This window comes from Heterocephalus glaber, unplaced genomic scaffold, assembly GCF_053883595.1.
Source record: "Heterocephalus glaber isolate CG9 unplaced genomic scaffold, H.glaber_assembly_v1.0 deba00000347, whole genome shotgun sequence".
NCBI classification, from domain to species: Eukaryota; Metazoa; Chordata; class Mammalia; order Rodentia; family Bathyergidae; genus Heterocephalus; species Heterocephalus glaber.
Genome location: NW_028258143.1, coordinates 53588435 through 53614474, shown reverse-complemented (window position 1 = coordinate 53614474; position 26040 = coordinate 53588435). Strand labels below are relative to the sequence as shown.

Below are 26040 nucleotides of genomic sequence, written 5' to 3'. Positions count from 1 at the left end.
AAGGCAGATTGATTTTTAAGTAAATATAATACATTAAAATGCTCTTCTTCCACTGTATAACTTATGAAAAGTACTTAAAACTACACTTTATATGTAATGCAGAGATAAATATTATAAGCTTGAGGTCCTGTTATGAATTAGATTTTGTTTTTACTCAAATTGTTTTTATTGTCAAAATAGGAAGGACCTTTAGCTACATTAAGACCAAAGTTTTAAAGTGCACCTGTAAACTAGGGCTTACTGCACTTTGAAATCAGAGCATTTGGAGTGTGCAATAAATAGCTTATTCCTGCTCCTTTAATCTACTTTTCCTTCCCTATGCAAGAATGAATAGTTGTCATGTTATTCATAGAAAATAAATAATAACTTGCAGTTTCCAGTGTTTATAGTTGAAACTGTAAGTGTTAACTGTTGCTGGTGCATGTTTGAGAATTTGTATGAGGTCCTGGGTTCAATCCCCAAGAGGTGCAAAACAAACAACAACCTGCCCCCCCCAAAAAAACCCCTCCCTCCAGTTATTATAATAAGCTGCTGGGCTCATTTGCATATATCGAGGAGACTAAGGTGGTAGGATCACTTGAATCCCGGAAGTCAAGATTAGCTTGGACAGCATAACAAGATCCAACTCATTTAAGATGATGATGATGATGATGATGATGATGATGATGATATAGAGAATTAAAAAGATGAGAACCAGAATTCTGACATAAGATGGGACTTTGCTTTGAAGAATGAGTTAGAAATTTGAAAAAATTAAAGTTTTTTTTGAGACACATATCCTTGTCTTGATTTCAAACATTGTATTTAATAATTTATCTTCTCCTGGTTTAGAAATATATGCCTTCTAACTTTTTACTGATTATTTGTGGGATTCTGGATTACAATGTAGATATTCAAAGCAGTCATTGTTTGCCATATAGGACAAACTGGAAAGTAATGTGAAATAATGTACACGATGTTTTGGTGCAGATTTACTATTATCATATATTTGTATAAGTTTTATTTCTCCTTATCTAGCATCTGTACCTTGACTGTACAATACCTTTTGGCTTCATACCTGGTTTGGGCTTTTAATTTTGTATGCACAGGCCTTAACATAATGCACATAAAAATCTTTTGGCTTGATATGATCTCTTACCCTCTCTTTCTCCCTTCTTCCCTGTCTCCCTCCCCGCTCCATCACTGTTTTTATCTAATTGACATTGTTTTCTTTGGTTGTCTCACTATTCATCCTGTTTTCATAGCTCCCTTCAATATTGTAGCACATTTCTTCTCATCATATTTGGAGTGCAGCAAATATAGCTGGTTCCTTACTTGTGGTTAGTGTTTGAAAATACTACTTTCCATTTATTATTCATTATCATAAGAACCATTGATGACTCTCCACTAACTAGCAAATGAAATCTAGGCTTAACCTTGACAGCTGCACTCCCTATCCCATCCACCCATATATGATATCGTAAAAGTTTATCTTCTCTTCAATACTGTTTCTCACTGTGGTCAACTCTCCAGTAAGCTTTGTACATTTCAACCTTTTATTTTGTATCTGATGCTTTTTCCTGTTACGTGTCATGTACTTCTTCAGCTTCTTTACTTATACTTTTTTTATACTTTTTTATTTTTAAAGGTCTTGCTGGTTACCTATTATTAATTGTACTTATATTAAGGTTCTTGTTAATGAATATTGTTCTTTTTTAATAGGCTGGTTTTTCTAACTAGATTGAATGGTTATTAAGACCAAAATCCAGCTGGATGTGCTAGCGCATGCTTGTAATCCCAACACTGGGGAGGCTTAGACAGGAGGATTGTAAATTCAAGGCCTAGACTGCATAGCAAGACCCTGTCTCAAAAACAAACAAACAAACAAACCAAAAAAACCTCACCAAAATCCTGTTGATGTTTGTTTTTGATTCTCATAGACTTAACACATAGGTAAAGAGAGCTTTTCTTCAATTGGGGAACCTACATGTAGCAAGGCATATAAACAAGTTGAGTGAGTGGGAGTTTATATAGCAAGAAATTCATTATCTCTACATTACTAAGTGGTAGAGGGTAGGAAAAATATAAATAAGACCATCTCATATTCCACAGAAATGGACATATTCTCATATTCCAAAGAAAACTTTAGAGATGCTGTTTGGGATATCAAGGTTTCTATGACAGATGGTTTATAAAATATTGTTGTGGCTGGGCATGGTGGTGCACACCTATAATCCCAGCACTTGGGAGGCTGAGGCAGGAGGATTGCTGTGAATTCAAGGCCAGCCTGGGCTACATAATGAAAGCCTGCCTCAAAAAACCAAGGGAGGGGAGGGGAATGGGAAAAAAACCGAATTGATATCTACAGGTATAAATTTCCTATGATAAATGTATGGCAAATACGTACTAAAAATTTTTTTAAATACATAAATAAGAAAACAAAGGTGTTGCTTTGAAGCTTGAACTCTTCAATACATAACAGATGTTTTAAAATTCACTTCTAGTAGCTAGCCAAGGTTGCTTTGCTTATGAAAACTGAATATAGGGCCGGGGATTTAGCTCAGTAGTTTCGGCGCCTGCCTCGCAAGTGCAAGGTCCCGAGTTCGATCCCCGGTACCAAAAAAAAAAACAAAAACAACTGAATATAACCCAAATGTAAGATATAGTATAGCAAAGCAGTTCTCTGAAATCCTGAATTTCCAAAGTATATTTTTATTTCTGAAGTCCTTCACAGTTAGATTTAATGTCTAAACAATGCATAGATTTATTCTTCGTACTAAAATTTTTATTGAATAAGGTAGGCTTTGAGTAAATGAATAAATTGGTCAGTCTTCAGTTAATTGTAACTCATCATTTCTGCTACATCATACCAAGGAATAAGTATTCTGCAGAATATCCAGTGGCATATAGGCATACAAATATTATTTACAAAGTTAATGACCTCTACAAAGAAGATTATGTAAACTATAAAAGCCACAACATTAGTATAAGCACTGATATTTGCATTTATTCACTTAGTAAATAGATTTTGATTAGAAATTATTTAACTAAAAAGATATTTTGGGGTTCATTTTATTTGATGTTGTCTCAAAATATACCAGAACCACTTAGGACTGTTCTGGGATTATGATTCTGTTAGTGGGAGGGTAAAAGAAGGATAAGCGATCTAAGAGAGACATCAACATTGTAGGAGAGGTACAGCAAGAAAAGGAATGTCTTAGGGACTGGAATGTAGCTCAGTAGTCCAGTGCTTGCAGAGCACTAGCGAGGTCCTGGAGTTTGAGTCTCAGCACTGCTGGAAGGAAGGGAGGGAGACCTGAAACTAAATGACTAGAGAAAACAACACAAGATAGAATGTGGTTAGAAAAATGCAGTGAAAGAGACTTTCAGTGCTCTGCAGCTACTAAACAATCATTTCTAAAGAATAGCTATCGGGTACTCAAAGATTGACTTCTGGTAACATAGTGAAGACACATGCCAGACTGGGATGGGTTGAGTTCTAAATAGGAGATAAAGAATTGGAGAAAGCAAGCAGAGACAGCTTTATCAAAAAGTGTAGCTCTGAACTGGAGGAAAGAAAGCAGTAACTGGGATAGGAATTAATGTCCAGGGGTGTCTGACATAATAGATTTAATGTAGAAGCATAAGCCTACTCAAATGTTGATGGGAAAGTATTAGTGGAAACAGGTGCTACAAATATAGGTGAGACAGGCATATTAGATTGAGATCTCAGGAAATAAACAGTCAGTGGAGCAAACTTCATGGGAGGGAATAGGATCCAGAACAGAGATGATAGATTGACCAGGAGTAGTAGGCAGTGTTTTCCATTTTACTGCTAAGAAGAAGCAAAGGCTGAGTAAAATTAAAAGAAAGGTCTGGTTCTTTACAGATGACATGCATTTCCCTGCAAGAGAAAGGGTAGGTTTATCTGCCAGGTAGCAAGAGAGAAGGAAAAACCATAGGAAATGTGAGAGAAATTAAGTTTCAAAAATCAGACATATTTTGTTGTGAAAGGAAACATGATAGGATTGCTAGGTAAGAAATCTTTGTGATATAAATAAAGAGCAAAATAAAAGATAGATAAGAGGAAGTAGGGAGGTCTTTTTCAAATAAGAAGGAAAATGGGAGATGGAGGAAAGGGAGGGAAAGGGGATCCAAAAAGAAAGAATTGAGAGGAAAAAAAATGGAAATAAGCTTTTGCAAATGAGAAAGAACAGGAAGGGATGGGAGGGCCAAGGAACGGAAACAGAGTTAAGATGTATTATGTACATGTATCACCAGCTCATGATAAATGTAATCATTATGTACAAATGAAAAAAAGAATGAAAAAAATCTTTGTCATGGAATCCATAAACCTAGTATGATTAATTTTATTATATAAAAATTTGAAAAAGGAAGCTTTACTATAATTAATATTTTTATATGAATGATTAGGCATAAAAGGTTTTCCCCTTGTGGCTAGTTACTGCAAAACAAAAATTTTAACAAAAATTTGTGCAAAATTTTCTGAAAACTAAACTTGTTTGTTGTGTTTTTTTAAAAAATGGCTTGTGGTCGGCATAGGGGTGCATGCCTGTAAACCCAGCTGTGCTAGAGGCTGAAGTAGGAGGATGGCAAGTCTGAGTCCAGGTTGGGCAATTTAAGTGAGATCTTGTTTCAAAATAAAACATAGAAAGTGATAGGAATGTAGCTCAGCAGCCTCTGGATTCAATCTCCAGGTCTGAAGAAGAAGGGGAGGAGATAACAAAGGAGGAGAGAGGAGAGGAAGGACTTGTATAAACAATGTAAAACAGCCGGGGCCTGTGCCTGTAATTCCAGCACTATATAAACCACTATATCCTACTGGCTGAGGCCAGAGGATAGCTGTGAGTTCGAGGCCAGCCTGGGCTACATAGTGAGTTCAAAGCTAGCCTGAACTATGTATAGCAGAACCCTGTCTCAAAAAACCAAAACAACAACAAACCAATGTAAAACAGTTGTAAAAACAATGCATGCTCATTATAAGAAGTTTTGAGGCCGGGGATTTAGCTCAGTGGTTCCGGCCCCTGCCTTGCAAGTGCAAGGTCCTGAGTTCAATCCCCAGTACAAAAAAACAAAACAAAACAAAAAAAGTTTTTGAGATAAAACTGATAAAGAAGTTTATTTTTTATTTTTTATTTTTTTTGGTACCGGGGATCGGACTTGGGTCCTTGCACTTGCGCAGCAGGCGGCAAAACCACTGAGCTAAATCCCCAGCCCAAGAAGTTTAAATAGAATTCCTATGCTTCCAAAAGAATTGACATTACTAAATTTCTCTCTTACCCACTTGGTTAAAATTTAGAGTTATAATTGAGAAATTGCCATTTAAAACCTGCTAATTATTTACTGTACAGATATTGATATCACATCATTGGATCCTATAGGTATATAGGATATTTTTCATACTAAGTGTCATAGAAAGCTTAATTTTTTTCTGTAACATTATTTGTGTTGCTCTGACTTCTAGGAAGCTTTTCTTTTTATTTTCCTATATTATTGTGTCATTGTATGAGATGCCTCGAATCCTAACAAGAAGTAAATAATGTTCTGCTTCCCAGGAGGGCAGGCTTATCTGTCTATTGTATTTATTAGTGAAATATAGTATACCTCTTTATTTCTTGTTAATTTATTCATACAAATTTTATGTCAGTTGTATGCCAAAAATACTTAAATATTACTTATTTCTTAATTATTGATGAATAACCTACATTAAGATGCAGAGTATTTTTAATTGTGGAAAATTATATTTTAAAGTTCTTTGTAACATGTAACAAAAATGTTTTAGTCTTTGGTATCGAAAAATGAGCTGTATTCACTGTCTTAGTAAACTCATGATTTCTATGACACCTCCATCTAAAATAATTGATACTTTATGTTGGAAAATATATGGGAAGTTTAATCTAATTATTAATTTTAATGAAATAATTTGTTTATGTGTGTTTATTGTTTTGTGGCTATATCGTTTCATTCTGCTTATAATATTTCTTAGTATTTGTTCATTTTTAGTAATACTGTTCTTTGTCTGGTAATTTGAGTAAATCCCAGTTGAATTATGTTGCCACATTATGTCTTCAAAAGGGCATAAAGTCAGTACACATGCTTCAGTAATATCTGGTTGTTTCACCCTTATGTTTCCAGTTGGCAATTTGAAATTATGGCTTCAACTGCACTTTAAATATGTGATAATAGCATGTGTTTCTAATAAGGGCCAGCAGCATTTTGTTCAGATAGTGTGAATGGTTGTCATTCATATATGACAAATGCACCTTCATCTGCTTCTTTGATAGCCCCCTAAAAACCATACCCTCAAATCAGGCCGATGAAATTAGCTGCTGTGTAAATTGTGTGTCTGAGTGGTTCATTATCTAATCACCGTCAGAAGCACAGTGATAAAGTAGATTGAAGCGGGGAAGAGGTCTGCCAGATGATTTCAACCCCCACCTCCCCAAATCTGGTTTCCCTTGGAAACCCTAATAGTGTAGTTTAGAACTTCAGGCTCTCATTCCTGGAATTCGGTATCTTTTAATGTACTCAACTTGGAAATGCCAGTAATTCTGGAACATTGTTTGTTTGGGTTTTTTTTCCTGTAAAGACCATAATTTTATTAATTTCAATCAGTTTTTGAAATGTTGAGGCTCTTGAACTGCTGTTTTGTTGCTAGTGTCCTAAGTTTTACTAAATGGGGAAAAACAAAACCACAATATCCTACTTACATAGAATTCAGAATAATTTATTAATAGTAGCTAGTTGTTCACCTTCTGGAAATCTTTACTCAGTCTAATCATGATGTGTATTATTTGTTTATTGAATTGCTTCTTTTTAATTTATTTTAGGTGCTTTTGAAGATGATGATATCACCCATGTTGAAGGAAGTGTAGATCCCATTCGAGATATAGAAATAATTCATGAAGAGCTTCAGCTTAAAGATGAGGAAATGATTGGGCCTATCATAGAAAAACTAGAAAAGGTGGCTGTGAGAGGAGGAGATAAAAAACTAAAACCTGAATATGTAAGTAAAAATTTACGGCTTTTTTAGATACTTAAGAGTTTATTTTTTTTATTAAAAACTTTAAAAATGAAGCACATAAATTATCTGATATTGTTACAGAATTTTAGAATCTAAGAGTTATTTCTATTAAAATTTTACCTGAAAAATTTATTTTGGGGCCAACCAAGGGTCCTGGTGATAGGCTGTTTAAGGTGTTCCTAGCAAGCCATAGTTAGCAGTATTCAGCATTTATATGGTTATGATGTAGATCTTTGAGTTTTAGTGCTTAATAAAGTGTTTCATGATAGGAAACTTACTGGATTCAGATAAATGACTGAATATAGGAGTTTGATGGATTTGAATTAGTGATTTGCACTAGACATTGGTCCTCAGCAGGAGTTGACTGAATGAGTGAGTGTACTCTTAAGAGAGAAGGATAATTTTTTACCTTTTATAGAATGAAAACATATATCATTGTCCCTACTGTTCACATATATTTTCTACCACATTACTAGTGAATAACCATTAGTAATGTAACAGAAGCTTTAAAATCAGCTTTGAAGTTTTTGGTATAAATATGATTGAATTGTCTTTTACATTAAAAAAAATAGTGCCTGACTGCACATTTTCTTTTTCCTTTTTTTTTTTTTTTGGTACCAGGGATCGAACTCGGGACCTTGCACTTGCAAGGCAGGCGCCAGAACCACTGAGCTAAATCCCCGGCCCTGCACATTTTCTTATTTATTAATAACATCCTTAGCTGGGTGAGGTGGCACATGCCTATAGTCTCAGCATTTGGGAGGCTGAGGCAGAAGGTTTGCCACTTGCCTAGATATGCAAGGCTCTGGATTCCATTGCCAGGACCACAAAATTAGATTAATTAAAGCCACTGCAGTTATTTTTTGTAACAACATTATGTTCTCATTTCTAACCATTTTCCTAAAAGTCTATACAAGATTTGATAGCATAGCTTGGATTTATGTTTACAGAGAAATCTAAATCATCTTCCCATTTGTATTTCCCTTCACTGTCAAGCTCTTCCTGATATATTCAAAAAACATTATAGTCTAATTTTCTCATTTCCAAAGATGTTATTATTTTGCTTTTTTCTTCCCTCATATTAGATTCAGCTGTTTCAGAACAAATTATAGGTCAGTATTTCTCAACTTTTTTTTCATTGTTAATACATCTAAGAAAAAAAATTAAATTGAACTTAATTCCTTCCTAGTGAAAGACATAAAATACTAATGAATAAAGCTTTGTCAGGTAGGCTTGAGCTTTTGAGGATCACAAACTATTCTAAATATCTAAGGTTTTGGGGTTTTTTTACACCACATCCCTTCCCACCACCTAGTTTTTGCCCCTCTAGAGGAGGTACTATTCTTACTGAGAATTCGTGCTATAAATTATCTTGTAACAAACTCAATATTTATAAATATGGTAAAACAATGGCTTTTAGAATTTTTTTTTTTTTTGGTACCGGGGATCGAGCTCGGGTCCTTCCGCTTGTGAGTCAGGCGGCAGAACCACTGAGCTAAATCCGCGGCCCAAGAATTTTGCTTTTAGTTTTAATCAAAAATAGGATTTTGAGGCTGGGGATTTAGCTCAGTGGTTCTGCCGCCTGCCTCACAAGCGGAAGGACCTGAGTTTGATCCCCGGTACCAAAAAAAAAAAAGGATTCTGGTTATCTATAATTCAGTTTGGGGAGAAAATTAATGTTACTGAATCTTTCACTCGATGAACATCTTCTATTTCTATTTATTGAGTTGGGGATGACTGGACATTTAAAACATATTGTGTCTTCTTTAAACCATGCAATATATATATATATATATATATATATATCTTCATAGACTGAAAAAATTCAAATTTTAAGAAGTGGTATGATTTGCTGTGGATGTCACACTTAAGATATAAATCAAAATTTTCTGTAAGATCAGTTTGGTTACAGGGCCAAATATATTTGTTTTGCTTTATCTAACATCTTATTTTTAAATTATAAAATGTAACATTAATATCATGTGTAGTTTAATGTATACTTGTAGGACAAACACTAGTAAAACCTGGTCACATATAAATAAAACATTATTAGCACCCCCAAATTTCCCCATCACTTATCATTCTTATGCTATCATCCTTTTCAACTAACCAATATTCTGACTTTTGTAGTAATAATATCCTTGCTTTTTTTATACCGCCAGTGTATGCAGCATCTAGAACAATATGAATTCAATTTGCCTGATTTTGAACTTTATAAAATGGTATTGTATGTATCTGTGTGAGCATGCTTCACTCAACATTACTTTGTACAATTCATTCATGTTACATTTGTATTTAATCCATTTATTTCCCTTGTTATAAGATAATTTATTAAGCATTCTTTTACATTCTGGTACACAGAAGAGTAATCTTAGGGTTTATGTACATGTCACCTTCTCCAGATAACACTTTTCCTAGTGTATGAAAGTTTATCCTATGGTCAGCGCTTGGTATTGTCATATTTTTCATTCTTGCAGTTTAATAGCCATGTATTGCCATTTGTGGTTCTAATCTGCAACTCCCTATTTAAGGTTGAATTACTTTGAGAATATTTATTGGCCCTTAGGTATTTTCCCAATGGTGAAGTTCTTGTTCTAATGTCTTTTCTTCCCCCCTTATTTTTCTATTGGATTAATGTCTTCTTTTCATTAATTTGTGAAAGTTACAAGTAACATATATTCTTGAATGGATTGCAGTTACCTTCTCCTACTCTGTAGATTCTCTTTTTTCTCTTTTTATGGTATCTTTTGATGAACCGGTCTTAATTTGGTTAGTGGTTTGTCTTAAGAAATCTTTCCAGGGTCGAGGATTTAGCTCAGTGGCCCTGTGCCTGCCTGGCAAGCGCAAGGTCCTGAGTTCGATTCCCAGTACTGGGGAAAATAAAGCAATCTTTCCAACCATAAGGTCATCAAGATTATCTTGTCTTCTAAAAGCTTTATTGTTTTACCTTTCACATTTTAGTCATTGATACCCTTTTTAATCATTTTTTATGGTAGTTATTATGTTGAAGTAGCATCCAACTTGATTATTTTGTCCCCATATGGAAAGTTTGTTGTTCCAGCACCAGTTATTAAACAGTCTTTTCTCTGTACCCATGAAGTGCCGCCTCTACAGTAAATCAAAGAGCTACAGCACTTAGTTATTTCCTGAGGATTGGCAGGTGACCCCAGGTAGAACAGGCCAAGAGCAACAGTGGGTCCCAAATGAAGTGAGAAGTGAAGATGAGAAGGGGAAGATGGAATCAACAGTTGATATCACACAATCTCTGGCCTCAGGCCTGTTCCCTACACCATTCTATATTTTCATCATTCACTGATAGTCCTCAGTTTTTAGTATTAATTGGGACTGAATGTATGGTTCTTAGACCATCATCATCATCACCTGGAGGCTGTTAGAGTTCAGGTGATGGGTCTGTTGACCAGAACCTCTGCAAACACACTTAACAGTCTTTCAAGTGATGCTAGACTCAGGATCACGGCTGCAGAGCAGCTGTCTTCCCTAGGGCTAAAGTGATGGAAGTGGTTTAAATCCTTCCACTTGTAACTTCCCCTTCTAGGTCAGTAATGCCTCATTATCTTATTAGATCATTGGTATTGCTAAGATAGTGTCTATATTTAGACCTATTTATTATTGTTATTGTTGCCTTTAGAAGGAGAGTATCACTTTTGTTGCCTTTAGAAAGAGATTCTATTGTTTTTGGAAGCGAAGATCTCTTGGTTATAATTTTTACCCAAAATTGCCTAACAGCATAATAAAACAGCATAAAAGTTAGTGGGGTGAGAAGCCAGTCTTAGCCAGAGAAACATGTTTAAGTGTTAATTGATTTTTTTTTTTTAAGTACAGTGGTACCTCGGTTTACGAACTTAACTTACTTTATGATTTTAGGAAGGTTCCTGCATTTGTGTTTGTGTGGGGAAGAAATTATAACTTCTTTTGCCTTCAAGCAAGTCACAACAGTATTTATAGCATAATGCTGTTAATGTAAAAATGATAGCTGTGTTTTTATAAGAGCAATGAAAGTGTTATGGAAATACAAAGTTAACTTGGGAAGAGAAATGAGTGTGAGAGAGTGAATGGGTGGGCACTTTTGCTCTATCTGCTATACTTCTGCTTTTCTTCTATAGCAGTGCATTATTTTTATATTAATTTATATTTAAGGAAATTATTTTCTTTAGGTGGCCTAAAAAGAGTTAAATGAATATATATTGTCCTTAGCTGTTTGTAACCTGTATTCATCAAACTATAATTTTAGCTTTGCGCTGGTGAAAGTGTCTTGAAATTTCTATTGGAATTTGGAAGAGGAATATAATGGTAGATGTGCAGATGGTTACAGACATGAGAAGTCATGGGCTTTAGGATCAGTTCTGTTTCACTACCTTGAAACAGAATAGGCAATGTGATTTATAAATAAAGATAAGAAACTGATAAGTTTTCTCGGGATTGCACCATTTGGAATGCAAAGCTAGTGAACACTTATTAAGACTCTTCACCTTTTAATCTAGACCATTTGTCTTAGGTTGGGTTTCCTCTGAAGCAGACCTTGAGGCGAGGAGTGGAGTGTAGATAGTTTCTTGGGGAACTGTCTCAAGAGGCACACATTTGGGTGGAAAATTGAAACTGGGAAAGGAAAGAAAAATACAAAGTATATAAATGAGCAGTTTACTAGATAGCTGTCATAGCATAGTCTTATTGGAGATCTCTAGAAAGAGTATAGGTATATAGCTCTGTGGCATTGCGCCTGCCTCGCAAGCACAAGGACCTGAGTTTGATCTCTGGTACCTCCCGCCCCAAAAAGTATATTGTACTGTAATTTTCTACTGAGTGAGGAAGTTGGCATGGTTATCTACTAACTTATGTCAATTACTCATTATGAGCCACTTTTTACTAATACTCTGGAGCTCGATGCTGTGTGGTTGAAGTACAGTGCTTAGGGGGAGTTACAGATGCTTGCCTTAACAAGCTATCAGCATGTACTGGACCTGTGGGGACATGAGGATGTAGGCAGCACACCAGCTCTCTCTGCTCCACATCTCTTCACTCAGCATACATTTAAATTTTTTTGTCCTGATTGTTCTGTTTATTTTTGGTTGTTCATTTGTATCACAAGTTTAACTTGGTGGTGGTGTATTTTTTTTCTTATTTCTAACTTATCTTTAGTTTTCTTTATAGAAAGACATTTGTAGGAAGAAGGATACACCCGGAAAATATAATGTTGAGTAAAATACATCAGACACACAAGCTTAAATACTGTGTATTATCTCTCACTTGAGTAGGACAAAGTACAAAGAACATAATAAAGGATGGCTAGAAGAAGATAAATTGGATAGCTCTCTTGCAAATGAGAGAGGGTCTAATAGAATATGGGTGGGGGGGATAAATATAATAAAGATATGCCATGTACAGGAACCTAATAACCTAAAGTAATGTAAACATTATATATCATAAGCATGAGATAAGATTAATACCATCAACAAGAATGAAAATGGGAAAAAGGGATTTAGAGGAGGAGGGAGGAGTTGGGAGGGTAAGACAAGGGATTAAAAAAAGAAACAAGCTGTATTATGCACATGTACCCACTTCCCAAGATGATTGTAAAGTGTATGTACTACAAACATGTACTGATTTTTAAGAAAAAGAAGGTATCTATATGATTATATCAACTAGTTATTGTAGGAGAGTTTCTGTTTTTAAAAGAGTTTCTTTATGTTCTCTATTAAATAGTCTAAAGGTATAGAAATTTGAAAGCCACTTCAAAGGTATGACAAAGACAGGTCATTTTTTTCACGAAGTGTTTACTTGATTATTTTTTTTTTTTGTACCAGGGATTGAACTCGGGACCTTGTGAGGCAGGCAGTGGAACCACTGAGCTGAATCCCCAGCTGATAATTCTTTAATATTATTGATTCTCCCCCTGTTCATTTAAATGTATCTTCTTTATTTTCTGAGTAATCATTCAAGGGCTGAGGATTTAGCTCAGTGGTGCTGCGCCTGCCTGGCAAGTGGAAGGTCTTGAGTTCGAGTCCCACTACTGGGGAAAAAAAGGATCCTGTGTAATCATTCAGAATTCAACATGTAGGCCTCTATCACTGTGAGGTTTTCATTTCTAGATTTAGATGTCATTTGTATTAGGTAAATAAGCAGGAAAAACTTGGGGGGTGAAGGTGATATATTCTGACATAGGAGACACTTTTTATAGCCAGTCTGCTGTTTGAAGTAAAGCTGAGGGGACTTCCTGGAAGATCGTAGAGTGGTGAGCAGCAGCAAATCAGCCTGTCTGGGATTTGGAGTCCAGATGCTGGAATATGGCAACATGGGGAAGAGAAGGAGAGAAGTGGGTCTCCAGGACCCAGCAAGGATCTGAAGCAAGAACTGGACCCAAGGGGAAAACAAAGAGAGGGACCTCAACACAGAAGAGGGAGATGACAAACAGCGCTTTCTCCCTGAATCCCAGCTTGTGGCATGAAAAAGGCAGCTCAAACCTACTGAGGCACAGCATCTGTGGGTTACTCTAGAGGCCTCCACAGAGAAATGCACCAGTGAAACAGAGCAGTGGACACTGCAGGCTACAGTGGCTGGTGAGTAATTCTGGTTCAGATGTCCTAGGAAAGGCTGACTGGCTAGTCATAATTTTGGAACCGGCTAGCTGGACCCCACAGGTTGGCCCATCTCAGGGCTTCCACTGTCAGGGTGAAGTGAAGCCATGGGAGACACCCAGGATCAGGGAGCTGAGTTCGGGCTGGCAAGAGGCACTTGGAGTGTTGTGGGCTGAACAACTCGGATCCCAGCCTCACAGCTAAAAATCAAGATTAGCCTGAACTTCAGTGGACTTGAAAGCATAGGCTTGCTGGGATTATCCACCACCTCACTGTAATTCTACTGCAGGCTTTCTGGGATCAACCAACATGGATCTGGACTCTGTCTACCCTCTTTGTCTACCAGTGACAGCAGAGACACGCCCTGAGTGGAATTTTTTTCAAAAATTCCTTTGCTTTGTTTTTCCTGATTGTTTGTTCTTATTTTTACATGAATGTGAACATTGTTTCTAGTTTTGTTGTGGTTGTTTTCCTCTATTCTTGTTTCTGTTTCTTCCTTCTTTCCTTCCCTCCTCTTTTTCACCAAATTCCCAAAGACTGCATAATCTTCCTTTGTCCTCCAATCTTGCTTCTAATCTCTTTCTCTTCTTCTGTATCTCTATTTTTTCCTCTTACCCCTTTTAAATTTTCTCCCCTGAGGGTAAAATCACTATTGAGGGGATATTTATTGTATATTAATTTCTGGTTTGTTTTAGATTTTGTTATATAACCACAAATTTTGTTGATATGGCCGAAGGTGGCAAATTAATAGTTACCACAGTTTGTCACTTTCTAGGTTGTGCTTAATACGGTTATTACTGATTGTACTACTTTAGCCAAGGTGACATAGTTGTTCTAATCAGTTGTTCTTCCTTGTATGCCAAGACCAAGATTGTCTGAGGGTCATAAACAATACTGTAGGCCAGTGCCAAAGAACCAGGGGCTAGGCCAGATAGGCAGCAACTTCTCATCCCCATAAAATTGAGAGGTAGGATCTTGCAACAGACTCAAAAGCCACCTACACCTAGAAGACATCTCTGAAAAGTAGTCATTTCCTAAGTTCTCGATACCAGTAGTAAAGCTACCTACCATAAGCAATTTACAAACACAGAAACTAAACTGAAAAGAAAATGAGAAGACAGAAGCAAGATGCAATTTCAGACTTCAAGTTCACCCAAGGCAAACCTAGGAGGCAGTAAGGTGGAACAATTCAAAAGCCACCCACCTGAACTCTCTGAAATGGTAACAGTGAAAGTAATAAAGTAGGTGAATGAGGCTCTAGAAAAAGTCGAATTAGAAATAAGCTCTCAGATACCAAAAGAGATAATGACTATAATGAAGGACATGGTTAGTGAATCTAGAGTAGATACAGATTTAAAAAAAAAAAAAATAGAAAGGCTTAGGAAAGTGATAGAAACCATGAATGCCCAACATAGGAAAGAAATAGAATCCATGAAACAGATTCAAACAGATATCCAGGAGATTAAAAATTTCATTGAAAGTATATGCAGTAGAATGAACCAGTGTGAGCACAGAAAATCAGATCTAAAAGACAGGTTTGTAATTAGCGATCATAAAAAGAAAAACTTCTTAAAAATAGCAAGGGACCATGAAAAATCAATCCAGCTGCTAGACAATGCAAAGAAAAATAATATAAGATTGACCAGAGTCAACGAAATAGCCTGAGATAGCTCAAATGACATTAAAAAAAAAAACAAACCTGTTCACAAAAGTAATGGCAGAAAATCTCCCAAGCATGGAAAAAGAAGTTGACATACAGATGAGTAAGGCATATAGAACTCCAGTTAGCCATGATTAAAAAAAAAAAAAAAGCTATAGCAAGGAATATAATATTCAAGATTCCAGGAATTCAACATAAAAAAAAATATTAAAAGCTGTTAGAGAAAAGAAACAAATCACCCATGAAGAAAAGCCCATCAGAATCATAACATGCTTAACACAAACTCTTAAGTCAAGGAGGACTAGGAGTGAAGTATTTCAACCCCTGAAAGAAAATAACCTCCAACCCAGATTGATGTATCCCACAAAACTATCTTTTGAAATTGATGTAGAAATAAGATACTTCCATGACAAAGGACACCTGAAGAAATTTGTGACCACCAAACCAGCACTCCAAAATGTTCTGAAGGATAGTCTAGAAAGAGATAACAGACTACAATCCATGAACCCCAATAGAATGAATCCACCAGGCAAGGCAAGCAATTATACGGGGGAAAGAAAGGGAACTAACAATAGGAAAATTATAGGACAAAAGTAAGTCAGTATGTATCATTTACAATCATCAATGTAAATGGTCTCAGTTCACCAATCAAAAAAACAGATTGGCAGAATGGTTCAAGACACAAGATTCAACAGTGTGCTGCATACAAGAAACACATTTAGCTGAAAAATAAATTAATAGACTAAAAGTCAAAGAATGGAAAACAGTACTCCATGTGACAGAAGCTGGGAAAAACAGCAGGAGTACCTATTGTTTGCAGACAAAGTGGATTTCAAACCAAGACTGATTAAGAAAGACAGAGGTGGGGCCGGCAGTGCGCAGCGTCCAGGGCGCAGCGTCCAGGGCGCAGCATCCGCGCGGAGTCAGCTGCGGGGATGGCGCAGAGGTGGCCTGGGCTGCTCCGCCTCCTGGATGTGCTCGCCGCCTTGGCCCTGCTGCTCAGGGTCCGCACGGCGTCCGCGGAGCCAGAGAGTGCCAGCCAGGAGGTAGGGCTGCTGCAGCTCCTCGGGGACCCCCTGCCCAGCAGGTCAGGGCCATCGATGACCCTGAGGTCGGGCCAGCCTATGTCTTCGGACTGGATGCCAACAGCGGGCAGGTGGCCCGGTACCACTTGCCCAGCCCCTTCTTCCGTGACTTCTCGCTGCTGTTCTACGTGCGGCCAGACACGGAGGGCGCAGGCGTGCTGTTTGCCATCACGGACGCTGCGCAGGCGGCCGTGGTGCTGGGTGTGAAGCTGTGAGGAGTGCAGGAGCAGCACCACAACATTTCGCTGCTCTACTCGGAGCTGGGCGCCAGCCAGACCCGCACGGCTGCCTGCTTTCATGGGCCAGTGGATCCGCTTCGCACTCAGCGTGGACGCTGGCTCCGTGGTGCTCTATGTGGACTGTGAGGAGTTCCAGAGGCTGCCATTCGCGCGGTCCCTGGGGCGCCTGGAGCTGGAGCCTGGTGCTGGCCTCTTCGTGGGCCAGGCCGGAGGAGCAGACCCCGATAAATTCCAGGGGGCGATCGCGGAGCTGAGGGTGCCTGGGGACCCCCGGGTGAGCCCCATGCACTGCCTGGACGAGGAGGACGAGGACGAGGAGGGGGCATCTGGAGACTTTGGCAGTGGCCTGGAGGAGACCCGAGAGCTTCACCGGGAGACCGAGGCCATGACCCAGACGCTCGGCCTGCTCCTGCCTCCACCCGTGACTCCTCCTCCCCTGGCCGGAGGCGGCAGCGTGGAAGATGCCAGGACGGAGGAGATGGAGGAGCCAACCACGGCGACTTCGCCATGGCATAAGACTCTTCCAGCTAAGACCCTTCCTGGCCCAGGTTCGGGTGACGCGTGGGATGAGAGTGCCTGGAGCCCGGGGAGCAGCCGGGGGAAGGGAGGCCTGAAGGGGCAGAAGAGGGAGCCGGGAGTTCAGAGGCCACCTGGCCCGGTTGGGCCCCAGGGCCCTGGAGGCTCCCTGATGCACAGCCCTGGGGCACAGGGCCCCCTGGGCCCCCAGGGAAGGACGGTGCCCCAGGCAGGGACAGCGAGCCGGGGGACCCTGGCAAGGATGGAAGACCAGGGAACGCTGGGCCGCAGGGCTTCCCTGGGCCCTCGGGGCACATGGGCCCCAAGGGAGAGAAAGGAGACCTGGGGGTCAGGCCAAGAGGACCCCAAGGGCTGCCGGGGCCGCCAGGACTGTCCTTCAGGCACAACAAGCTGACCTTCATCGACATGGAGGGCTCTGGCTTCAGCAGCGACCTGGAGACCCTCAGGGGCCCACGAGGCTTCCCTGGCCACCCTGGAGTCTCAGGCCTGCCCGGTGAGCCCGGCCGCTTTGGGGTGAACAGCTCCCACGTTCCGGGACCCCCAGGCCTCCCTGGCGTGCCTGGGTGGGATGGGTCCCCCAGGTTTCCTGGCTCCCCAGGAACCCCAGGGAAAGAGGGTCCTCCAGGAAGAGTGGGCCAGAAAGGCAGCCCCAGAGACATGGGCACCCCCGAACCTAAGGGCAGCCAAGGAGACCCAGGCCCCGCAGGTGCTCCATGGGAGACCGGCTTTGTGGGAGCCCCTGGGCTTGCTGGACTCCCAGGACCTCCTGGGCCACCCGGACCAGGACTAGCCACGGGATTTGATGACATGGAAGGCTCCGGGGGCCCCCATCTGGTCCACAGCCAGAGGCTCTGCAGGGCTGCAGGGACCGCCCAGCCTGCCAGGACTGAAGGGGGATCCTGGCCTGCCCGGGCCTCCCGGGCAGCGAGGGTCCTACTGAGCCCATGGGACCAAAAGGCAAGAAAGGCAGCCAGGGAGAAAGAGGCAACCCAGGGAAGGATGGTGTGGGGCAGCCCGGCCTGCCGGGTCCCCCAGGAGCTGTGGTCTACATGTTGGAGCTGGGTCGAGCCCTGGCCAGTGTGCTGGGCCAAAGGGCGACAAGGGTTCCAAAGGTGCACCAGGCTCCCCGGGACCCAAGGGTGAGAGAGGGGAGCCGGGCGCCATCTTCAGCCCCAAAGGGAGAGCCGGCCTTCCGCGGACCCCCAGGGCCGTATGGGCGGCCTGGGCACAAGGGAGAGATCAGCTTTCCTGGACTGCCGGGTTGCACTGGGTTGAATGGGCTGAAAGGCGAGAAGGGCGAGCCCAGAGACGCCAGCCTCGGATTTGGGATAAGGGGAATGCCTGGCCTCCCAGGACCTCCAGGCACCCCCGGGCCCCCTGGAACACCCATCTATGACAGCAACGCATTTGTGGAGTCCAGCCATCCTGGACCTCCAGGACCACAAGGGCTGCCAGGGCCTTCTGGACCAAAGGGCAACAAAGGAGACGTGGGCCCGCCCGGACCGCCAGGGCAGTTCCCCTTGGACCTCCTCCGCCTGCGAGCTGAGATGGAGGGTGAGAAAGGGGACCATGGGGATGCTGGACAGAAGGGCCAGATTGGGCACGCCCGGGGCCAGCGGCAGCATCTTCGGCTCCAATGTGCCCAGCCCCCCAGGGTACCCTGGCATCCCAGGTCCCAAGGGAGACAGCATCCGGGGCCCGCCTGGCCCTCAGGGACCTCCTGGCATTGGCTGTGAGGGGCGCCAGGGCCCCCCCGGGCCCCCCTCATTTCCCGGCCCGCACAGGCAGACTGTCAGCGTTCCCGGTCCCCCTGGCCCCCCAGGCCCCCCAGAGACCATGGGCACCTCCTCAGCTGAGGGCCTGGGCCTCCTACGAGGCCATGCTGGAGAAGGTGCTCGAGGTGCCGGAGGGTTGGCTCCTCTTTGTGGCTGAGGACGAGGAGCTCTATGTCCGTGTCCCAAATGGGGTCCTCAAGGTCCTACTGGAGGCCCGGATGCCACTGCCTATTGCTACAGACAATGAGGTGGCCGCCCTGCAGCCCCCGCTGGTGCAGCTGCACAGGGGCGACCCATACCCACGGCAGGAGCACTCCTACTCCACTGTGCGGCCCTGGCGGGTGGATGACATCCTAGCAAGCCCCCCGTGTCTGCCAGACCCCCAGCCCTACCCCGGAGCCCCACACCACCACGGTGCCTACATTTATCTCCGGCCTGCCAGTCTGACGAGCTTGCCCACCCACACCCACCACGACTTCCAGCAGGCTCGGGCCGTGGGGCTGAGTGGCACCTTCCGTGCCTTCCTATCCTCATGGCTGCAGGACCTCTACAGCATTGTGCGCCGTGCACCCATCGTCAACCTCAAGGAGGAGGTGCTGTCTCCCAGCTGGGAGGCCCTGTTCTTGGGGTCCCGGTGCCAGCAGAAGCCTGGGGCCTGCATCTTCTCTTTCGACTGCAGGGACATCCTGAGGTACTCCGCCTGGCCCCAGAAGAGTGTGTGGCATGGCTCCGACCCCAGTGGGCACTGCTGACCAAGAGCTACTGTGAGACGTGGCAGACGGAGGCAGCAGTGGCCATGGGCCAGGCCTCCTCACTGCTGGTAGGCAGGCTGCTGGAGCAGAGCCCCTCGAGTTGCCGCAATGCCCACATAGTCCTCTGCATCGAGAACAGTTTCATGACACCCTCCAAGTAGGGCCCTGCAACTGGATGTCGGGCAGAGGCAGTGAGGACTGGCACAGGCAGGGAGAGAGCGTCTGTCCAGCTGGCCCAGGGCCTGGCGGGTGACTTTCCTGTGTAGTTCACATTTCATGTAATCCTCGATAAATAAAAGGAAGCCAGAGTATATTTTTTTAAAAGTTTAGAGCAGCCTGATGCCAGGATATCCCTGTTCCTGCTAGCTAGCTGTAACATGGCACTGGCCTCTGTGCCCGGAGCCACATCAGACCACAGCTGCCCTTCAGCAGAAGGTTGGCCCAGGACACGTGCCCTGCTGCAGGCTCATGGGTTATCCGTGTGGGAAGGGTCTGGCCCCCTGGCAGGTGCTGGAGGCTGGGCCCAGTCAGCACAAAGCCCCTGGCCTCTCCTCACCACCCGCTGGCTGCACCAGGCACATGTTTGTGCACAGGGAGACAACAGCCACACTGGGCCAGGGCACCCCTTCCCCAGCCTCCATCGCTGCAGCCACCTAGCACCCTGTGGGAGCTTCCAGCTCAGTGGTGTGCCGACCCCGCCACCTGGTGTGGTCCATCCACTGCTTCCCCCTCCAGCCCGCCTGGGCATGGGGACCCATTAGGCCTCTTCAGGCGCATTATCTCAGGTGACGCTGAGGCCAGGCCAGACTGTGGCCCTGCTGAGTAGGAGAGGTTTGTGGGCGACAGTCAGGCCATGGCAGTGTCCTGTCCCCAGCCTTTTGCCTGCAAGTCCAGAAGCCCAGTAGTCTCCCAGAGCATCCTGCCATAGGGGCCGAGTGCTTGGCCACCCTGGGGTGCCACAGCCATGGGGCTCCCTGCCTCAGGATCTGGGATCTGTGGTCTGAGGGCTGGGAGAAACCAGCAGGACCAGTTCTGTAACTGTGTGGTGTGAACCCTTTCAAAAGGACACCGAATAAAGGCCTTTTACACGGCCAAAAAAAAAAAAAAAAAGACAGAGGTCACAACATCCTTGTAAAGAAAACAATTCAAGAGGAAGAGATAACAATCATAAATACATATGCACCTAATACTGGCGCACCCAACTATATAAAAGTATTAACGGACATGAAAAATCAGATAAGTACTAATACAGTTTTAATGGAAACCTCAATACTCCACTGTCACAAATAGAAAGATCAGGGCCAGGGATTTAGCTGAGTGGTTCCGTCGCCTGCCTCGCAAGTGCAAGGACCCGAGTTCAATCCCCGGTACCAAAAAAATCCCCACATATGACAAATAGAAAGATCAACTAGACCAAAAAATCAACAAAGAAATATCCAAAGTGAATCAAACCTTTGAACAAATGGACTTAGTAGGTGTCTATAGTGTGTTCCACCTCAGAATATACATTCTTCTCAGCTATACACAGGATGTTCTCCAAAATAGACCACATACCAGCTCATAGAATATGCTTGAATAAATGCAAAGGAATTGAAATTATCCCATTCATGTTATCAGACCACAGTGCAATGAAATTGGAAATTGGTGGCAAAAGAAACCACAAAAACTGCATAAATATGTGGAAATTAAATAACACTCTCTTGAACCACCAGTGGGTCACAGATGAAATTAGTTTCTATAATTAAACAATAATGCCAATGCAGCATACTAGCATTTAGAGGATGCAATAAAAGCAGTTCTATGAGGGAAATTTTTCACGGTGAATTCCCATATGAGAAAAACAGAGTGAGTTCAAATAATGTTCGACCCAATGTTGAATCTCAAGCTTCTAGAAAAAAAAGAGCAAGTTAAGCCCAAAGCTCATACGAAGGAGGAAATTACAAAGATCAGAACAGAAATTAATGCACCCAAGACTTAAGAAAACAATAAAAAGAATCAATAAATTGAAAAGTTGCTTCTTTGAAAGATTAAATAAAATTGACAAACCCTTAGCCAACCTTGTCAAAAAAAGGAAAAGAGGGCCGGGGATTTAGCTCAGTGGTTTCTTCGCCTGCTGCACAAGCACAAGGACCCAAGTTTGATCTCTGGTACCAAAAAAAAAAAAAAAAGAAAAGACTCAAATCTATGCAATTAGGAATAAAAAGGGGGGAATCACAACAGATCCTGCAGAAAACCAGAAGATCATCAATACCTACTTCGAGAATCTGTATTCTAATAAGATGGAGTACACAGAAAAAATGTACAGATTCCTAGATGAATTGTCAAAGCTGAATAAGAAGATATAAAAATTCTAAGTAATCCAATACCAGTCAGTAAAATTAAAGATGTAATTAAAAACCTACCAACAAAGAAAAGCTTAGGTCTTGACAGATACACTGCTGAATTCCCCAAGAAATTTAGGGAAGATCTAATGCCACTCCTCTTCAAACTCTAATGAAATTGAAAGGGAAGCAGTATTCCCAAACTCATTCCTGGAGTCAAGCATTATCCTGATGCCAAAAACCAGATAAGGATCCAACCAAAAAGAACTATAGGCCAATCTCCCTAATGAACATATATACAAAAATCTTTGATAAGATAATGGCAAACATAACAGCAAATCATCAAGAAGATTATATACAGTGACTAGGATTCATCCCATATATGCAGAGATGGTTCAACATATGCAAATCAATAGATGTAATAAACCATATTAACAGAACCAGTGACACAAACTACATGATCATTTCAATGGACTCAGAAAAAATACTTGTCAAAGTCCAACGTCCATTCATCCTTAAAAGTCTACAAGAAATTGGAATAGATGGTCTTTATCTCAATCTGATAAAAGCCATCTGTGACGAATGAATAGCCAATGTCATTCTAAATGGCCCAAAACTGATAGCTTTCACTCTAAAACCAGGAGTAAAACAAGGATGTTCACTGTCACTACTCTTGTTCAGTGTTATGTTATGGAAACATAAGCCAGAGAAATTAGACAAGAGAAAGAAATAAAAGGAATAATGATAGGAAGGAAGAAGTTAAATTACTATTATTTGCAGATGTTATGATACTCTACATAGAAGACCCCCAAAACTCTACCAAAAGACTTCTAGATTTAATAACCAAATTCAGTCGCATTGCTGGATACAAAGTTAACACTCAGAAATCAATAGCATTCCTGTACACAAATAACAAATTCACTGAGAGAGAAATTAAGGAGACCACAATTTGCAATAGCATTGAAGAAAATGAAATACATAGGAATCAATCTAATGGAAGTAAAAGACTTCTACATTGAAAACCAAATTAAAACAACACAGATTTGATCTCACTCCAGGAAGAATGGGTATTATCAAGAAATCAACCTATAACAAATGCTGGAGGGGCTGTGAGGAAAAGGGAATCCTTTCTCCACTGTTGGCGGGAGTGTAGACTGGTGCAACCACTGTGGAAATCAGTGTGGAGATTCCTCAAAAAATTAAAACTAGAGGTTCCATGTGACCCAGCTATTCCCCCTTCTTGGAATCTTACTGAAAGAATTCAAAGCATCACACCACAGCAATATATACATCCATGTTTGTAGCAGCACAGTTTGAAATACCTAAATCTTGGAAATAGCCCAAATGCTTGTCAATGGATGATTGAATAAAGAAGACGTGAGTTTTTAAAATATACAGTGGAGTACTACTCTGCCGTGAAGAAGGATAAACTTGAGACATTTCTAGGTAAATAAATGAATGCACCTTGAGACCGTACTCGTACATGAAATAAATCAGGTACACGTTTAAATATCTTATTTCTTTAGTGTAAGAATCTGAAAGGATAACTAAGGACCAAGATGTATAATAGATATTGGGAAATGAGAAGAAACTGTTCAAATGGGAAGGGGAATAAGTAGGGGGAGAAAGGAAGGAAAAAGGAAAAAAAAAAAAAAGAATAGGTGAAAACAATGCTTTTGTAAATAAGGTGAAAAGGGGTTGAGAGAAGGGAAGAGATTGGAGAAAGAAGAACCAAGATATATTATGTACAGGTACAAATTCCCTATGATGAATGGGATCACTATGTATATCTAAAATGTAAAAATAAAATTAATTTTAAAATAAAATGAAGTAAAATTAAAACACTAAAGAAAACAAAAATGGGATAAACATTTCTTTTGGTATCCGCCAAGTGTATTAGCTTCCTGAGGGTGCCATAACAAATACCAACGCTGGAGAGTTTTTTAAATTTTAGAAAATTTATTCTTTCACAGTATCAAAAGTCTGGCATGAAGATGTTGACAAGGGCCTCTGAAGCTTCTAGGGGCAGAACCTCTCTTGACTTTCTAGCTTTTGGTGGCCTAAGCATTCCTTGCCTCATGGCAACTTAGCTGCAGCCTCTGCTTTAGTCTCCACGTGGCTTTCTTCCCTTGGTGTCTTTGTTCAAGTATCCCTCTTCCCATAAGGACACCATTCATACTGGATTAAGGACCCACCCTACTCTAGTATGGCCTCATTTACACTAGTTCCCAAATAAGGTCACAGTCTGAGTACCAAGGGATAGGACTTCAACATGTCTTTTGGGAGTTCACAATTTAGCTGATAACACCAAGGCATCAAGATGAAGTTAAATTTTAAATCTATTTAAGTCTGTGTACATTTCCTTTCAGAAAAAGTCTGGAAAATGATGGTTGAGCAGTTGCCTAGCATGTGCAAGCTAGGTTTAATCCTCAGCACTGAAAAAAATAAAGGAAAAATAAATTGTAAAGCTTTAAGGAAAAACTTACTTTATATTATTGACCTATTATTTGGAAAGCATCATACTTAGAAAAAGTCATAGAACTAATAGTTATCTAATTAACTAAAGAAAGCACCAAAAATTGTAAATAGTGAGTGTCATCTTTTGTGAAAGTATCTCTTGAGTAAATCAAGATCCTCAGTAATACATAGCTATGGGTTCAGGATTTAGCTCAGTGGCACAGCACCTGCCTGGCAAGTGCGAGGACCTGAGTTCAATCCCCATTACCCTCCCCCACAAAATAATAATACATAGCTAGCTATTAGCAGATTTCTTGTTATTTTTAAGAAAATTTTAACATTGGTTTTTACACAACTAAAAAAATTAAAAATATTTGTCATCAAATTTGTAAGATTCAAGAGTACTGTAAAAATGTAATTCTCTCTCCACTAGTCTTCACATTTATCCTTTCTCTTTAGACTCTTCTGCATTCTTCCAGGAATATTCCTGCATGACTTAAACAGATCATTTCTAAAAGAACAAGATACTACAGCTAGTATTGGTTGAGGTGAACTACATCCATTCATCTTTCTCCCCATATCCTCTCTGTCATCATAGTCTCTAGTTAGTGGTGTCAGATCATTTGAACTAAACCTATTTCTTTGTCTTCTCCTACTTTTACCATCTACATCCTATTCTAAATTTTATCTTTTCAATATTCTCTAGTATCTCTTCCTCCTCATTTTCATTCCTACTTCTTTAGTTTAGGTTCATTTATGCTTAATTTAATTTGGAGTTTAACTGATCTCTTTATTACCAGTCTTGCTTTTGTTTTCCAGAAATATAAAATCCAAATCTATGTTATTCCCTTAGTAAAGATATAAGTACATCACTGTTTTCCTATGAGATCTTGCCAACATAAAGACCATGGCTGACAAAATTCCTTGTGGTTTGGCTTTGCATGACTTAGCATTCTTTTCCTCAGCTATCCTAATGGTGAATGTAGGGCTCTACACATGCTGCTTTCACATGAGCTCACTTTCCAGGTATCTACCTGTTTGCCACTCCCCCATCTCTTCTACCTAGTAATCTTTCAAAATATGGCCTATTCTAAAAATATTTGGGGGGGTGGTACCGGGGATTGAACTCAGGTCCTTGCGCTTGCGCAGCAGGTGGCGAAACCACTGAGCTAAATCCCCGGCCCTCTAAAAATATTTTTTATTGTGGTAAACTATACATAACCTAAAATTTACCATTAGTTGTATAATTCAGTGTCATTAAATACATTCAGTATTAAACAATCAGCACCACTGTCTACATCTAGAACTTTCCATCATTCCAAGCTGCAATTCTGTACCCTTTAAATAATAACCTCAGATTTTTCTTCCTCTTTTCAGCTCCTAATAACTTCTACTTTCTGTCTTCATGAATTTGCTTATTTTAGTATCTCATAAAAATGTAATTACGTGATTTTTGTCCTGTTAGGTTTGGTTTATTTCACTTAGTATGATGTGTTCCAAGGTTTATCCATGTTGTACCACGTATCAAACCCATTCCTTTTGAAAGCTAAGTGATACTATTGTATGTATATGCCACATGGACATTTGGCTTGTTTCT

The 26040-nt window shown here is 41.1% G+C and overlaps 1 protein-coding gene and 1 pseudogene across 5 annotated transcripts in view; both read left to right on the top strand.

Moving 5' to 3' along the window:
* Nucleotides 1-26040, top strand: part of Ola1 (Obg like ATPase 1) — a 174603-nt gene that overhangs the window by 90977 nt on the left and 57586 nt on the right. For all 4 annotated transcript variants that reach the window (XM_087200550.1, XM_004857694.4, XM_087200543.1 and 1 more), the window contains one exon: nt 6831-7006. In XM_087200550.1, coding sequence (XP_087056676.1) covers nt 6831-7006 — 176 coding nt within the window. The remainder of the gene's footprint in view (nt 1-6830; nt 7007-26040) is intronic.
* Nucleotides 16080-21722, top strand: LOC110344452 (collagen alpha-1(XVIII) chain pseudogene; annotated as a pseudogene). Its single transcript, XR_015447125.1, has one exon. The product of XR_015447125.1 is annotated as a collagen alpha-1(XVIII) chain pseudogene (transcript).